Source organism: Balearica regulorum, chromosome 1 (assembly GCF_011004875.1).
Source record: "Balearica regulorum gibbericeps isolate bBalReg1 chromosome 1, bBalReg1.pri, whole genome shotgun sequence".
Lineage (NCBI taxonomy): Eukaryota > Metazoa > Chordata > Aves > Gruiformes > Gruidae > Balearica > Balearica regulorum.
This window is the reverse complement of record NC_046184.1, coordinates 17,378,341-17,395,781: the sequence shown is the minus strand read 5'-3', so window position 1 is coordinate 17,395,781 and position 17,441 is coordinate 17,378,341. Positions and strand designations below refer to the sequence as shown.

The 17,441-nt window shown below is 42.8% G+C and overlaps 1 protein-coding gene across 8 annotated transcripts in view; it reads left to right on the top strand.

Moving 5' to 3' along the window:
* Window positions 1-17,441, top strand: part of CELSR1 (cadherin EGF LAG seven-pass G-type receptor 1) — a 178,432-nt gene that overhangs the window by 85,976 nt on the left and 75,015 nt on the right. For all 8 annotated transcript variants that reach the window (XM_075742266.1, XM_075742249.1, XM_075742217.1 and 5 more), the window contains exons 3-4: window positions 11,464-11,686; window positions 15,874-15,989. In XM_075742266.1, the coding sequence (XP_075598381.1) occupies window positions 11,464-11,686; window positions 15,874-15,989 (339 nt within the window). The remainder of the gene's footprint in view (window positions 1-11,463; window positions 11,687-15,873; window positions 15,990-17,441) is intronic.

Sequence of the window (17,441 nt, the reverse complement as noted above, 5' to 3'; positions counted from 1 at the left end):
TAGACATTTTTATTTTCATCAGTAAATAAACAACAGGAAAGTGGCAGGAAGGACGGTTGGGTGCGGAGATGAGGGCATCAGGATGATGTCCTGTTAGGGAGGAAAAAAGTATAAAGTAGTTTCTTGTGTGTCTGTTCTTTGTGCTATGATGATTGAAAGTTTCAACAGTTGAGCACCAGACTGATGCACTTGGCCTTCAACATCAAGATAATTACAGTTCTGCAATACAGTTGTGCAGAGCATGGTGGGAACCACAACTTCATTGTTGTTGCAAATGCTCTTTTGTTTAGAGCATCATGGTTCAGTGCCTGCATCCCAGCCCCGGCTTCTCCTGGGGCAGGTTTTGTTCTGTGACCCGCACTGTATGGTGCCCTCAAATCGCAACTTCCTGAGCAGTCGGCGGCCTGAATTTTCAGTTTCTAAAAATCAAGATGAAGATACTTCACTTCAGGCTGTCTCTCAAATTCTCCATAGCTAAGCATATGAGAGCTATTATACAGCATTTTCCAATATGGTAATTAAAAAGCATATTTTAATTAGAGAGGGCCACCCAGCTTCACAGGGTCAGCACACTGATGTGCATATTGTAAGAAACATTATTAGGAAGATGAGTGTCATATTAATAATTAAACACAATGTAGATGACACAGTAAAGTATATTAACTCTAACAAGACAGTAATCATTTAAAGTGACTATGAAATGAAACCATATTTTTTTACACAAAGGCTGAATTTTAATCTACTAAACTGTTGTAACAAGAGTTAAGTACAAGTTGTGGAAGCTGGCTGGATTCATTTTTGGTGAGTCTGTTTAATTTTTTTTTTAAAAGTAACTTTTTAAATTCTACCTATTCTGTAGATTTAAAAATACATTGATTTTGAGATTTTCTGTGTGAGTCGTGCGTGACATTACAATAGCTTTTTCAAGAGTCATTAAGAAGAGCTTCACTGATTAAGTTGCTTTTTGTTTTCAGTGTATGTTTACTGACCTGTGTAGGAAATATTTTTGAGACTGCCAAAACATAAGATTATGGGATTATCTTTTTAACCCTAATCCTTTTAATTTGACAAGCAGAGGGATGTTATGATTTTTTCAGAATTTGCTTTCAATGTATAAAAACGGAAATTTGATGAGCATCAGATTGTTTTTGCCAGTTCAATCTACTCCGTCAAGCAAAACCTCTAAACTCATATGATCTATAATACAGACAGTTACACAGTACTTTAAAGTATAACTTTCTTTTAACTTAATACTTCTCATATAAAATGAAAATATAAAACTCTGAAATCCTAGCCTCATAAGATGTAATTACAATAGTAGATTTACTTTAAGCATGTTTTTCAGTTGCTTTATTAATATTTTATGGCTACTCTTCAATTATTCTCACTAATTGGCCATTATGCTTTTTTCTGCTAGAGCTTCCGGGCTCACCTGGGACATTAAGGAGCATGATTTGGTTTGAGGTCTGCCTATTTCTCAATGCCATCATTTTTACCATAGCCTTGGATTACACAGAAGATGTGAGAGTGAGATTTTGCTGTGAAAAGTTTTGATTTCTGGAAAACACAAAATGCAGGCTCTCACCAATCCTCCTTTAATGGAAGTGTGCGGAGTTAGCTGCTTGTGCAGTTAATCCCGGCGGGCCGCTGGGGACCAGGGCAGATGGTTTCTTCGGTGCTTTGTCTCTTGTTCTGAATCAAAACATCAAGTGCGTAACAGCTGCATGGAGAAAATTAAATGGGATCTTAGTGGAATAAGGGCTGGACTCTCCTGAAGAAAACAGTGGTGTTTGCCATTGAAAGGGAGACCCCGATTTCCTTTTTCCTGTATTCCTGAGCCCTTTCTTCCTCTCTTTCTGAGGTCAGTTATTTGCAGGTATGTTCCCTTTTTGAACTGCTTGAAGATGTTAACTTGCTCAAAACCAAGTGCTAGAGCTTTCCCTTTCCCTACAAATTTGGGAACTGGGAGTTGCAGCCCTTTGTTGTCCTCCTCTGTGGAAAGCAGCTTAGGGAAACGAGGCTGAAAGCGAGTGGGATGCCTGACGGTGCCTGAAAGCATATCTGGCTTTCCAACTCCTGAGTTCCTGTTGATAAAAGATGTTATTGCACACACACCCCTGGCACAGCCACTACGCCTTGCCTGCTTTCCTCATTCACATAAATAGTTTAATGTATTTTGCAAAGTCCAGTGTGAGGCCACAATGGCCTGTGGAGCAGCAGCCTTGGGGAATTAATGGTGCCAGTGGTGGCATTCGGTGCCCAGTAAGAACCGCAACTTTGCGTGATGAAGTAGTCTTTTTTGTCATCTGAGCAGCGGCATGCCGAGACTATTGAGTGCCCTTTATCACTGCTGCCCGTGGAAGGAGGTGAGAACTGGGCATGGCAGCTGGTTCCCATGCTGCAGTGCCTGCAGGTGCACAGGGATGCAAATACGGACCAGGCGGCAAAGGCTGTCCCTGAGGGAGCGTGTCCTGCAAACCGCAGTGGCTGCTCCAGCCTTCCGTTCCTTCGATGTGCCCCTCCTCAAGTAACGCTCCTGGGGATGAGTCAAGGGGCACAGAGGGCAGAGAAAAAAAAATAGTATCAGATGTACATATAATAAAAGTAGAGGATGATTGTTTCTCTTAAAACTAAATGGAAGTAGGGATATTCCTTTGTAAATGAATATAAGTATGGTATGCAGAGGTGTGTTTTGTTCTTACACCTCCAGGTTTCTCATTCGTTTTAAGATGGGATTTTAACTAAGAGATTTATTCCAAGTAAGACATAATGCAAATTGGAGACACAACGGCATAATCTAATTTGGGTTTTGACATCTACAGTACTGTTTTCCCCCTACTAAATACATCCAGAGATAAAGCTTAGGCTTTTGAAAGGCACTGCTCATCACCATGTCTTACCCCAAATAAGTGCAATTTGCATTATGATAAATTGTCTTACATATAAACCTGCCACAGAACTCAACATAAACTGGAAATGTTGGTGCGTTTCTTTTTTCTCTTGTGTAACTTTGTGCTGTGTATAGTCCTGGGTGAGAGACAGAACCTAAAAAGGTCTCTAAAGCTTTAACTTACAGGTCAAATGCAGAGGAAGATAACACCTTGTGAGGGCACTGTACGTTACAGCAAATGGTTCAATAATTTACGGAGCTTAGAGATAGTTGTAAAATCAGCCAAGAATAAAGATTTAAGATTAAGACATTAAGAAATTAGTTGTTGGATCCCACATCATAGAAAAAATTGTTGGTAGGGAGCTGTGGCAGGGTGAAGGCACTGATGTTTTTTTTCTTGTTCTCCTCCACCACATCTAACACATTCCAGAAAAGTGCTTTTCCCCAGCATTTCCTCAGAAGCCTGGTGGTGATCATGTCTGGTCCGATGGGAGCAGGCAGCGGGGAGAAGCCAGGCACATTGCGTGCACCTCTCTTTTAGTGTAGTATCTGGCTCCTTGCTCATCAGAGTGCTATAGGAAAGAAAAACGGCAATACTTGTGACAAGTGTTGGTAGTGCTTCTGGTGCTCGCACCACTCTTGGCCTCATTGCTGGAAGGTGAAAGGCAAGCTATCTGGTGTAGACAGAGTAGAAGCTTGATGAATGAGAATTTTTAATCCTCAACAAATATATGAGGAACAGCACAGGTATTAAACACTCAGTCATGACTTTTATCTGTGCTCTGTTCCTGCCAGCGCTGGTGGAAGTTGCATGGGAGGACAAGGTCCAGTGACTATTCACATTGAGCATATATCATCTTGAGAACATGCTCATAATTTCTGGAATGCACAGACTAATTCATTTCTCCAACAGATGTGCCCCAAATATCACTAATCCTCATCAGTATTGTTTCTTTTTTTTCCCCAATTATTCCTTCTCATTTAAATGATAAACAACAAAAAACCCAAATCCCAAATCATCCATCCATCCATCCACCCGTACCTGCAGGGTGTCTTTTGTTTTGCTTTGTTTTGTGTCCAGGGAAGGGGAGGAGGCGAGGAGGAGGAGCATCTTTGCTCAGGCTGGTGCTGCACGTAGGATCCTGGGCCTTAATTTTGGACTGTTGAGGAGCTGGGTACCATTTCAGTGGCTGCTCTGCACGTGCAGTGCATCAGCAGGCACAGCCCGAAGCAGCTTGAGAGATGAAGACCTGAGCTTTCCCTGCTCCTGCTTTTGTAAAATAATACACTTTAGCTTGGTTGCTAGGGGGGAAGGATCCAGAGGTGGGATGGGGTCGTGGCCTTTCCCTTGCCTGTTTGGCCAGGGGAGTTTTTCATTGTGGGCCTCTTCCTCCCAGGAACTCGCAGGACCCTGGAGCAGCCAGGGTGCAGATGCTGTCCCCAGGGACCCCAGTGGGAAGAAGAGCTGGGAAGGGCCAAGGAGTGTCTTCCTGTTGGGGTGGGAATGGGAGCTCCCTCAGAGCTGCCAGTTTTGGTCATGTATTTTGGGCTGGAATTTGACCACCAAGAGCTCTCACGCACCTTGAGGCCAGCAGATGCCACCCGCAGCTTCAGAGGCAAGTAAAAGAAAATAAAAAGCCTCCCATGTTCATTGTTTTGGAGCATCTCATGATTAAAGATCTCATGACTTTTATTTAGCCCAGTCTTATGATTTTTGGAAATCTGATTTGAGAGGGATCAGGGACGCCTGGGGGGAACTTTGTGGAAGAAGGCACAAGGAAGGGAGAAGGGTGATGGTAAAGGAGAGGGATAGCTGAGAAAGCACCACTAGTTCTGCACCCTCTCTTCCCACCAGCTCAGAGCTTAATACTTATGCCCACAGAAAAATTAAACCAGATCCAGAGATAAAATGGTGATTTCCTGAGTATCTTATTATAGGATCATTTTCTATCTATCACCTCAAAGAGCTACTTGGCAAGCTATATATATATATATATAGTGTGAGAGGAATGTGTTTGTTGTTATTTTGCGTAGTGTTTTAAATTCAGGCTACTCTCTTGCAAATACATCTTGTTAAATCTGGAACGGTTAGCAACTTAAATTACGAAGGACAGCTGTCATTACAAGTCACTGGGATTTAGTCCTGAACAGTGCGAGTGTATGTGTCTGTGTGTGGTGTGTACTTGTGTGTGTTTATGTATCTATCTGTCACGCTACTTTAGCCTGTTTCTCATCATCTGCCTTTACAGTGCAGAAAGCAGCAAAAGGGAGGAGGGACACCCCAAAGCGGACCTTAAGCTGGTGTTTCTCCCTGTAAGAAGGTTGGGGCTGATTTTAATTTTTCTAGATCAGTCCCCATTCTGAAAGCATAATAGGTAAAAAGAAAGACCAAAGTATATTTTGAAATTTGAATGTTTAGTAGCAGCATAAAGTAGAAACCTGATGAAGTGACGAATGTCAGTGTCAGTATTAAGTCTAACAAATGCGTCTGCATGGCCTCTCTGAAGTCGTAGTAGGGGTTTGGCCATTGATTTCCAAGGGACACGGATTTTACCTCTGCTCTTCAAATAGCACTGTTGTCTGTGTAAAATAGTACATGAACATAGTCATCGCCTAATTAATCACAGTCACTAGTACACCAACGGCTCCTAACGTCTCTTTGATCCAGCTTCTCCTTTATTCAGAATGACTTGGTTACTTTTTCTGCTCTCTGACTTCTCTCGTAAAACCAGTAGATATTGGTTGGTTGTGTGATGTTTCATTGGGAAGTGGCGTTTGGTGGGAGGTAAGGCTGACTTCTCCCATTTTGTTCTGAGAGCAGGCTCATGCACCACAGAGCCACTAAAGTCATGAAATTCCCTTTATGGGCAAAATTCAGTCTTCATTTTTATTGTTTGACTTGTGCGTACGTTTTAGGCAAATTTTCCTGCAGTACATCCCTGCACAGTCAGTGGAGAGAGGTGGATATCAACACTGAAGGTGTTGATCCAGTTCACCTAAGTCAGGCATGAGCTACTACTCTCACACACATACCATCTAAAATGGCTTAAAGCTGTATTTCCATAACAGTTAAACCTCTCTAAGACCACCCCTTCATTCTTATTCCAGGGCACATGGTCCTGCCTCCTTTCCTTGTGCCTGCTGTGCTATTCATCCCGTCAATCCTAGGAGAGACCTAATCAGAAGATCACTAACCCTACAATAAAGAAATGAATGGTGTTTTGCCATCTTAGCTCCACAAATCAGTCAACTGCAGGATTACATGAATGCCAACACAAGGGAGGGGGAGGAAAGTGCAATGAATTTGGGAAAAGGAGGCAACTATAGTAACTCCCACTCAGCCTGAACTATGGTGAAACCACCCCTAAAGTGGATGTGTTGGATCCCAACTTCTTTATCTCTTGTCCCAATAGAGATTTCCAGGCTGATTCTGCAGCTAATTTGTTTTTAACAACCTTCTTATTAGTTAGTGCACTGATTGCTTTAGTACCAATTGTCATTTGAGGTTAGTAGTGGTTTAGTTACTAGAGGAAAAGGAGGATTGATTTTCCCATAATGTGCAAGATCACAAATACATTTTTAATGATAATTGGTTCTTTATTAGGGCAATGGGTCAATGGGAATTCTTTGAAGAATTTAGTTGCCCTATTTTTTCTTGTTTCTCCTTTCCAGTTTAAAGTACATAGTTTTAGGCTGACTGCTTAAATCAGCTGCTCGAATTGCTTTGCATTCTGGTGAAGCAACTACAAACACAGAGAAGATTAATATGTATCTAGAACAAATGGCAGGATGGAGGAAAGGAGAGAAGAATCAGTTCAAGTCAAACAATTACAGATATAGAGTGAAAAATTAACTAGTGTCTAGGGAAACTGGAATAAAGGAAACAAGAACATCAGTGCATGTCATGTAAATATACTTAGTATTTCAGTTGAAAACAATCAGACAATAGTACAAGGTTTTGAGGACTAGTCCCTAAACAGGAGTACTGTGGAAACACCTTGCAGTAAACTGAAGTGTAGAGTAATCTGTATTTATTCCAATGCCGTCATGTTGTTTTCAGCAAGCTTTCCGACATTATACATTGTCTGTTGTTGTAAGGTCAAGCAACTCGCCAGCAAAACCACAGGCAGGTTTCTGCAAAGACCAGCTCATTGATGCCCATCAGTGTGCTGTTTGAAACCCAAAATGTTCAGCTCACAAGGTATTTGCAATTTTGAAATTACTTTTTCATTTTTCAGATAGCTTATGTTTATTTCTTTTCACTTTTTTTGTAATCGTTTATTGTTTATTCATTAAACTCTTCCATTACTTTACTTGGAATAGGTCAGAGGAAGAGCAAATCTTCTAGCCAGTCTTTTGCTTTGCCTGTTCTTGTTATGTTACGCCATGACGTCATGGTGTCCTCGCTTACATAAAGTTAATATGATTAACATCTTTGTAAAGTTAGTCCTAAAATTGAAGAAGAGATGTGTTAAAAACAGGATGGTTCCGAGTAGGAAGCAGTGTCGGAAGCAACTATCACGTTGTGATCTCAAGGGCTTTAAAACTGGGAAGCACTACGTAAGGTCATAGGACTCGTAGCTTTAAGAGTCATCAATATTAATTGAGAGCCTATAAGATCGGCTACTGTCCTGTAACATTAAACTGTTTGCTGGCTAGAGCCAGAATTTTTTCAAACACAGGAATCTGCCAGCAGATAACAGGCAGCCGTGGCCTGCGTTATCTGACAGTGCATGCTTTAGATTTAGCAGCTGGAGGGATGAAGCTTCACATCTCCTGCTTGGATTTCACAGAGTTGTGATATGTAACTAGTTTTTTAAGTGATTCCTAAAATGCTGGCCAGTGTGAAAAATGAAATTATATTAGCCAAGGAAATGCCATGAGGAGCGAAGGGGAGTTTCATGGGCTGGGTGAGGGGGTGAGCCATGCCGGCATCACTAGTGTCGCAGGCCGACCCTGGGCTGTGCTCAGCGGCTATCTGGATTGTGGTCTTATCACTCGAGCCCCTCCAGACCCTCACTGCACAGCAGGTCTCCCTCCTTCTGTACTGGTTTTTCCCACCAGACTGCAAGACATCCCCTCCGACAGCGCGTCCCAGCCCTCTGACCTTCAGCTGCAGGCAGACACACAGGCGCTTTTCATCCCGAAGGCTGGCGGATGCAGATCCCTTCCTTTTCAGCTCCTCAAGTAGCTCTTCCCTTAGGGCCTTCCGACTCTGGCCGCAGCCAGCAACCAGCTCATCCTTCAAGTCCATGCGGGCTTCGGTTCAAATTTTGAGGATGCTTTTCAGGCCGTGCCTCAAAGCTCCCGCGGGGCAGTGCTGTGGGATGGCGCTGTGTCCGGGATGAGGTGGCTGTCCTTGGAAGTGACAAAGCCAAGAGCAACACAAAGGTGTGTTCTGTTGCCAATCCCGATCAAAGCAGTGCTTCGAATACTTGCTCAGATGGCTTCTCCATAAAGCCAAAAATGCCCTGTTTCTAAATAATTCCAGGCACTTTTGGAAAAAAGGGTAATTAAGGATTTATCAGATTTCTTGGTAGACCTTTGTGCCTTGAAGCACAGTGATTTCTTGGAGTTACTGTAATGTATCTTAGTAAATGTACATAAAATATCAAAATACAACATCAAAGAGTATGCATCAAATGCAGTTCTCATTTACATTACAGAGTAAAGCGAATTCAGAATAATTTTAGCAACTGGGACATCAGTGGTGCTACAGCTGAATGAATATAGGACAAAGAATCTTATTCAAAGTTGAACTCCATTTTTTTAAAACCACTTCTTTAAGCATCATAATGAAAAGCAGTAATAAACATCATTCAATAGAACTTTTCTGTAAGCTTTCTTTTAGATAGTTTTATGCCTGTATAGGTAGCTAAACAAATGATCTATAAATTCTTGTTATATCACAAAATTAATACAGAACCATCAGTGACTTCCAACTTAGGCTTTTATATTTCACTTCCATATTGCCATGGCATTTCCGCAGCGTGCTACAGTGCCAGGAATCTCTCCTTTCAGCTTGCTCCTTTTTCGGCCTCTGTATTCAAGCCTGCACATTATTTACCTTTGCCAAATATATCATTCTGTTTTCAGAAAGCCTTGAAGATTACAGTCCTCTCTGAATTGGAGAGTTGTTTCACAAAATATCCTACTGCTTTTTTAAAGCGACAAACCTACATTTAGTCTTTCTATAGGACTTGTAGTTTTCCAGTTTTTTGAGAGTTTTTGACACAAAATGTGTGCGTTAAGGGGCATTGGCTGCACTTATGCAGCAAATCATCAAGAAGTGCTTTCGGTAATGTCCTCTTGGTGTGTCTGATGTGTGTGCACTTTGTTTGGCATATCCACTACACTGAGGGAATTTTCTGTCTTGGATGATATATGCTATTTCTCTCCAAACACATTACAGAGCATTTTAAAGTACTAAGGAAGGTGTATTCACGTAGTCTTGCCTGGTACTCACTGTTGATAAATGGAAACAGAAAGGTATTTATCAAGTGGTTTTCAACAGCATTTCATCTTAATATGTTGAAGTGAGAATATAGGAACATCAGTCCTGAATCAGAAAAGCTTTAAGCACAGGCTTGGAGTTGAGCTCTCAGCTATATCGTTTATTACTTCAGACGTTTTGGCTTCCATTCCCTCTAGGATGATGGGAAAGATTTATTTCATAATTTGTTAAGTGTGAGAATTATTATTATAGAGAGATGTGTTCAGCTCCCCTGTACTTTGTGTTACATCCTTTTTAAACACACTGCAGCACCCCAGTATAGTGTTTGCCAGGAGATACCCACAACTGCGTTCATCGGGAGGCAGTCGTATGATGGCTCTGTTCATCACGGGGAGCACAGAGCAGGACCAGAGGTCCGACCTCTGGAGCTGAGCCCACCTGGATGAGGGGTGCATTTGGCTGGCTGTATGATCATGGCACTCTTGTATTTGCTCCTGCGTTTAGCCAGCATACGTTGTACCTGCCTGAAAGGCTCGTGATGTTGATGTGAGAGGAGAAAGGCAGCAAAGCTGGAGAGCCAAAACAGCCGGGCTGTCCACCTCACCTTGTCTCAGAGATCACTGCCTCTGGGGCCGTGGCTAAACCACCACAGTTTACAGCCCGGCATAGAAAAGAGATGCAGATCCAGGTCTGGATGCGGCAGCACTGCCGGCTGCAGCCTGCCACCCAGCGCGGGCGGCTTTGGCGTGGGAACCTGTGGGAGCAGGGCTGCGGGGGCAGTGACTGGAGCAAAACTTTCCGTTTTAATTTGCCTTCATTTGTAAGTCACTGCCCACAGCTCCTGCTGCTTTTACTTTCCTCCAGGAATGCATTATGTACGGTTTTAACTGTGTTTGAATTAATGTAATTGTATAATCTGGTAGCGAGTAATCATGCAAATATCGAACTGTTGGAAATGTATTCATTCCTTCAACTGGCTGTGTTGAGTCATTTTGCTCTATGTTTATTTCTCAGACGTTATTACTGGGTAAAATTCAACTATATATGCCATCTTCAATTTCTCCGGACAATTTTACGTGCAGGATCTGAACACGCTTTATATCTTAGGAAGACATGCCAAAACATAAATGTTAACTAATTAACTCACATAGAAGGTTTAGCTTTCTGTATAATGATTAATTCAGCAGCTGCTTTTGTCCCAACTGCAGATTTTTTAAGTGGATATCCTCTCTACATTATTAACACAAATTATTATTATCACAAATTATTATTGTCACAAATTATTTTGTTAAATTGTGGTTCACTCTCAGATTTTGGGCAAGCGCAGGAAAAATTACAGCGTACAGACAAAGCAAGACACCTGATTCTTTGGTACTTGCATTTACCACATCTTGATACAGACTTTTGAATAGAATAAAGTTGAAGCATTTGGGGGGGAAACAACTTCAGCAAGCGGTACGCAGAATCCGTATCTTCTGCAGAGAGTTACTACACACATCTCTGAAAGGTTCAGAAAATGTCTGTCACTTGCAGGATATATGGGAAAACGTGAAAGCAATACGTATGTTGTTGGCATCCTGCTTATTCTTTCTATAAACATTTTGCAAACGTTGTCGCGAGCTGAGCCATGCCCTGCTGCTGCCATGGGCAGCAAAGCCAAATTCACTCGAGGTGAAATGCAAACACTTACCTGTTTACACAGTTTCCAACCAGTAGTGAAGCGCTGGAACAATTTACTCATATATTGGTTGACAGGGAGCGTGCAAGTTTTTAACTGGTGGTGTTACCTCCTCCCGTATAAATCTGTCACCAGCTTTATATTTATCACCCAGTCTGGAAGTGGCCAAGGAATCTGGAAACTGGGCCAACATTGTTGGATATTTGCAAGACGATTGCTCAGCAAATCACATCCTGCACCCCCTTGAAAATTCAGACTTGAAAGACAATGCAGCATCCTTACCCCCCGCAATTACAGCCTTGTACCTTGATTGCGGAGGGGATCAGGTGCAGAAGTTTGGAAGCAGCTTAACCTTTATCAGAAACACTTAGGTAGCTGAATGTAGAGCTTGCTGCTGGGGTGAGGTGTCACCTTCCCTGATGTCTGCTTCTCCCCTTGCAGGAGAGTACTGCGAGGTGAACGCGCGCTCTGGCCGCTGTGCTCCAGGGGTGTGTAAGAACGGAGGAACCTGCGTGAACCTGCTGATCGGAGGCTTCAAGTGCGAGTGTCCCCCGGGCGAATATGAGCGGCCATACTGCGAGATGACTACCAGGAGCTTCCCCCCACAGTCCTTCATCACCTTCAAGGGGCTGCGGCAGCGCTTCCACTTCACCATCTCCCTCATGTAAGTCCCGGCGGGAAGGGCTCTGTGGCTAGTGGCTTTTCCGCTTGAGCTTGAGGGGTGTTTGTTAAATATTGTCAGCAACCGAATTATCTACGCGTAGAGGTCACTCTGGATATTTCTGACAGTGACTCCTGCGAGTGGGGTGCGATCCTGTTGTTTGAAAGTGTTTGGTTTCTGCCCTACTGAGGATGCCGCCAAGGTGCTAACTCCCGACCTTCCTCTGCTGCGACGTGGGGCGATGGCGTGGGGAGGGGGGACACCAGGGCCTCTGTAGCCACCTCTCAGCAGCCCCCGGCGGAGAGGCACGAGGGTGGGTTGGTGGGTTTGCCACCTCTCGACCACGTCAGATGTTTTTCTAGTTGTGCCTGTGGCTCCTGGCTTTCAGGCACAGGCTGCTAGTTCGTGTTGCTTGTTTGGGAGCGCTCTTCCCCTCTGCTGTTTCCTGGCCTGTGAGAGGATCTGGTCTCCTCAGGCCGTGGCTGAGCGCAGGCTGGTCCTCCTCAGGTCCTTGCTCTCCGCTGGTTCCCAGCCTTGGGCTTGGGACAATGCCAACTGTCCCAGCTCCTCACCTTGCTCCTTTTGGCCTTCACGCCCGGCTCCTGCTTCTGGTCCCATCCTGGCTGCCAGGCACAACCAGCCTTATCACTGTCCCATCTGCCCCAATGTCCCCATGTTGGACAGTCTTCTCCTGGGCTGGCTATCTCCCTGTAGGGGCACTCACGGAGTTGAAGGGAGTGATGGTGGCAGCTACACTGCGTGGACCAGGGCTCTCCTCCCCTGGCTCACATATCCCAGGGGCAAAAACACTCTTCTGGAGAAGACTTCTTGGGTGAGGCATGGGGCTTGACTGCCGTGGAGCCAGAGCTCCAGGTACACACACACCTCTTCTCCAGAGAGGGTGTGGGTTTTCAGCTTTCCCATGGTTTATCTGATCAGGATTGACCTTTGGTTCTCCCTCACGGCTGACTGTGAGTAAATAACAGAAAATGTGTTAGCCCCAACCCCGGAGGGCAAGGCCAGGGATTTGTTGATAGGTACAACAGCGACAATGAAAGACATATTTGTGTGTCTGTCCAGAGAAAGTGCTTGTGGAGGACACCAGCAGGCACACATCCCATCCACCCCCAGCAGTTACCTGGTGTTTTACATCTGTCAGGAACCAGGCTGCTTCTTACCATTTTATCCTTCATCTGTCTTAATCCCAAGATCTGAAATTGTATGGAATCTTGACATTTTGGTTAAATCAGAAAGTGCAGGCATGGTCTGCATGCGAGTCGAGGCAAGGAGGAGATGTGCCTGTGAAGATTTAAGTGGATGGAAAAGCCGAGGAGCAGAAGGCTCTGTTGGACTTGTCAGACCTACAGTGAGTGCAAACAAAGGAGCAGTCCGGGCTGGCTGCCAGCATAAATTACCTGCACTGCCCTTGGCTTGTCCCTGCAGCCACGTGGTGCCATTTTTCAGGCTTTCAGGAAGAGATCTTTGACGTGAAGGGTGCGTCAAGTTAAAGTGACTCCAATGCTCTGTGAAGGGCTTATTGAGAAACAGCTACTGTAGCATGGTAGTGCTTACACCAGGGTTTCTTCATCATCTTTAAAACCAAGATGGCGTATTTAGTCATGAGCTAAACACTGCTCAGTCCACTCAGTGTGATTATAAAAAGTCTAGACCATCATGGGGTTCATCCCACACTGTCTGGGATAACAATACATTTAGCTTTTCATACGTGAAGTTCACCTTTATTTACATTTGTTATTTCTTTGGCTTTTATTATCCTTTTGTGCAGATGGAAAACAGTATGTGAGGATAAGCAAGAATTAGCGGTTTGACTAGACGATGATTTGCCATTATGTATTTTGTGATTTGGGAGCATTCATAAAATCCCAGGGTGTCTAGCTTCCCTCAGCCTCAAGTGACTGATGACCTGCTTCTGGCAAAGAGCAGGATGTTTGCATTGTCCAGTCTCATAACTAAAATGTCATTTTTTAAAAAAATATTTAGGTTATTGACCAGGCATGTCGTTCTGCTCCCAACATTATATGTCTTCCTTGCTTCCTTCCAGCACTTGCTACTCCCTACTGTCAGTGGAGAGGTTTTCTCACTATTTATTCAAAATTACCTGAGAAAGTATCTTTTGTTTCCTATGTCCTAAGATTAAAAGTATCCCTTCTATTAAAAACCAGTATTTTTTTCCCCATCTGGTGATAACCAGACAAGTTGAAAAGCAGTAGTGCTTTAACCATTAGTATGATACAAGAAATGCTTTTGACTAGTGGCAAGGAACGGAACTGAGCACACACAGAGTAGAGAAATATTTAAAATAGCTTAATAATTTAATAACTAAAATTATGGTAGAGAATTGAAACCATATCAGAAAAATATATTCAAACAGAACAAAGGTTCTTACTGTTGCTAATGAAACTAAGTCTTTCACCCACTAAAGAAGCATCGCTCGTGTTATTCTAATTTCTTTTGCTCATATATATTCTGGATAGATCTGATCAAAATGTTTTGATGAAGCAGTTGTCCACTGAAAAATACAGTCTTGGGAAGTGTTTTACAGGAACTGTATTCATTTGGATGAAATAGTTGATGGTGAAAAGTGAAAACTAAATCAGTGTTTTGATAATACTGAAATATTTCAGCAGCATTGTCTTAATTCATTTAATTTACCTTTTAGTTGCACAATATTATTTTATATTATGTTAAATAAATTTAGAAATAAAGGTATATTTCAACACTGTTTAAAAGTAATCAAAACGGTAATACAGTATTTTGATGGACTATAACAGATATTCTTTGGAGTTTATGTTTTATTGGCAATGTCAAAATTTTGACTTCTGTGTTTGAACCAGAACAATTCATTCTCTTTCAGAAATATTAAAAAATATATGGAATAAAAATTCCCATTTCCATGTAGCTCAAATTCAGGCTTCTGGTTCTGCAAGCTCTCTACTCAAAGTGATCCGCAACATACATATGTCTGACAAACAACTTTTCTTAAAAAATATTCTTTGGTTTTGAAATTTTTTATTTCAAATACCAGACCTTAATGTTCTGAAATACTGCTTCTTTCACATTCTCTGAATGCAGGTTTTGTTGCATCACATGAGAGTCTTGCTAGTAGATGTGACATGACAGGCACAAGAATCATTTCTTCTGTCCATGAAGGCAGTTTTCATTAGCTGTGTTCAGCATTTGATTAGTTTGTAGGAAAAGTGGGTTAATTTAAATCAGGCATATTTCCTGCAGTTCAAGATACAAAATCAAACTACACTGCCATTTGGAAACACAAGAAATTCCCATGGTTTCTCTCTCTTTCTGTCTTTATGTAATGTTAATATTTTTAAAAATATTTATTTAAAGTGTAATAATTTTTTTTTTGCATTTTGAAGTAGATGAAAGCTGTGTGTAAATCCCCAAAGAAAATAAGAATAAATTGAAAATGATAAAATACACACAACACGCAGAAATTTGCAAAAAAAGTTCTGTGCTGACAAAAAAAACCAAGGCTTTTTTAAAAGTGGGGTTGCTTCTTTTTCTGCAGGAAAGGTGTGATAACATCCCATATTAAAAGCACAAGAAAAATAAACCCAAAAACCCACCCATTGGTGCTGATGTAATGGAATCATTTCAGTGTTTATTTTCCATTGACCGACCTGTTGACTGATGAACCCTGATTGTCTACATGGCATTATTAAAGTAACTCTTATCTTTCTTTTCACCCTGCCTCCCCATCAGGTCTTTTTAATCAGTTGATGACTCCCCTTGTACCCTGTACCATTTAGACAGCAAGCAGGCAGCAAGTATTGCCCACTTTGATGTGTAAATCCTTTCTAGCTTTCTGACTGTTTGCAAAGTGTAGTAAGTGCGTGCCACTGTTTGGCAAGTGTCAGATACTCGTGCTGCATCATACATCTGCCTAATTTTACCCTTTGTGAGGGTCAACATCCACAGCAGGTTTCAGCAGAGTAGATTTCTGTAACTTCCATCTTGCTTGTGTCTGTCAATTGTAAAAGAATATATGTATTATGTTGCTGGCTCAATTTTATCATTTTCTCTCTGAAGAAAGATGCAAAGGCTTGCTTTTCTGCTAACTATAATGCTGCCTTTCTTCTGGGTGACTTGACCATCAGTCTTTAACTCATAAGCCGTTAAGTGTGAACTAACCCCTCATCTCTGTGTTCTAGGTTTGCAACCAGGGAAAGGAACGCTCTCCTCCTCTACAATGGGCGTTTTAATGAGAAGCACGACTTCATTGCCTTGGAGATCATTGAGGAACAGATCCAACTCACGTTCTCTGCAGGTGAGGTCTCACTCAAGTTGAGGGTTTCTGCTTGTGGTCAGGAGATCTCTCAAGCCGTTTGGAAATGCACTTTAATGATTTTATATGGCTGTTTGATGCCTCATTAATTGAGAAACTGGCTGACATTGGGCAGTGAACAACTGATGCCAGGCGTTGCAAAGTACTCCAGATTGTAGCGGTTTGTGGTGGTTACACTTGCTGTCATAGGAAGGAGCTTGTCAACATACCAGTTATAAAAGCCGGAGTTTATGACTGTTATAAAACATTGACTCTAGCCTGAAAGCTGTCCTCTGAGCCAATGTTTGCTTAAATGAGACTTCATTTTATCACACAGTGATAAACGTTGTGTGTTTATGCATTTTTACACTACGCCATCAGTGAAATTAGGTGCATAAATGTTATCTAAAAAATACACGCGAGCCAAAGGAAAAGCTAGCAGACAAGTGAAAAATGCCTGCCATTCGTTAGGGACTGGTGACAAGCAATGCTGTCGCTGGAATGCACTTTTACGCTGTAGAAGAACCTCCCCTTGGAAGAAGCCATAAACAACAACAAATTTAGGAGAACTTAGCTGCCTGCTCATTGCTGCAGTGGGCTAGGAAACAAGAAGCGGAGGCTTTGGCATTTGCTTGCTCTCTGCACTAGGACAAAGCCAGTGTCTTTTGGTGCTGCTAGGAGCGGAGAGAGGGGAAGGCTGACAAGCGAACTCAGGGTGGCATGTATCCCTGCCACCCTGGCCTTTTCCCAGGGGAGAGGTTTCCTCCAGAAAATCAGCCCTGCAGTGGCAAAGCTCTTCCCAACAAATGCGTGATGAGAGCAAACCCTGACCATTCCAGCCTCAGCAGAGGAGAGTTTCCCAAGTTTAAAAAGCCCAAGTTTCATACAAAAACTCATGCCCAGCTGTGCTAATTGCCATGACAGAGGCAGCAAGTGAAGCTGTTAGCACACAGCTCTACAGTGTGGTTGAAGCATGTTGAAACCACCAGGAATCACCTCCTGGACTTCATCAGGCTTGCTGAGGCTCTTGGAGTCCCTCTTGGTGGACCACTTGCATTCCTGCTTCAGCCCACGAGCAGGTCTGTGAGTTCAATGGGAACGCTTTGGTGGCTTTACTAAATCTCAGCAGGGCAGACAAGCTGTCCTCACAGGTTTAGGGGATGTTTTCCATCAGGACAGAAACAAATATCTGGGAAGGGCTGTTGTCATGTAGGTCAAGTGGGGTTACATGTAGGTCAAGTGAGACGTTTGTACCTCTGTACCCGGAACGTAACTCAGGAAATAATCCTTTTATTTCCCGTTATCCGTATTCAGGATAGACATGTAGGCTCTGGTCAACTCTTATTTTATTTTTGTGACAAGTGAGACGTTGCAAGCAGTAAAGCAGTAGAATCAGAGGCACAGCCCACATCGTTGTTGCACACTCATGGCCAGCGATGGTCGTTGCCTGAAGAC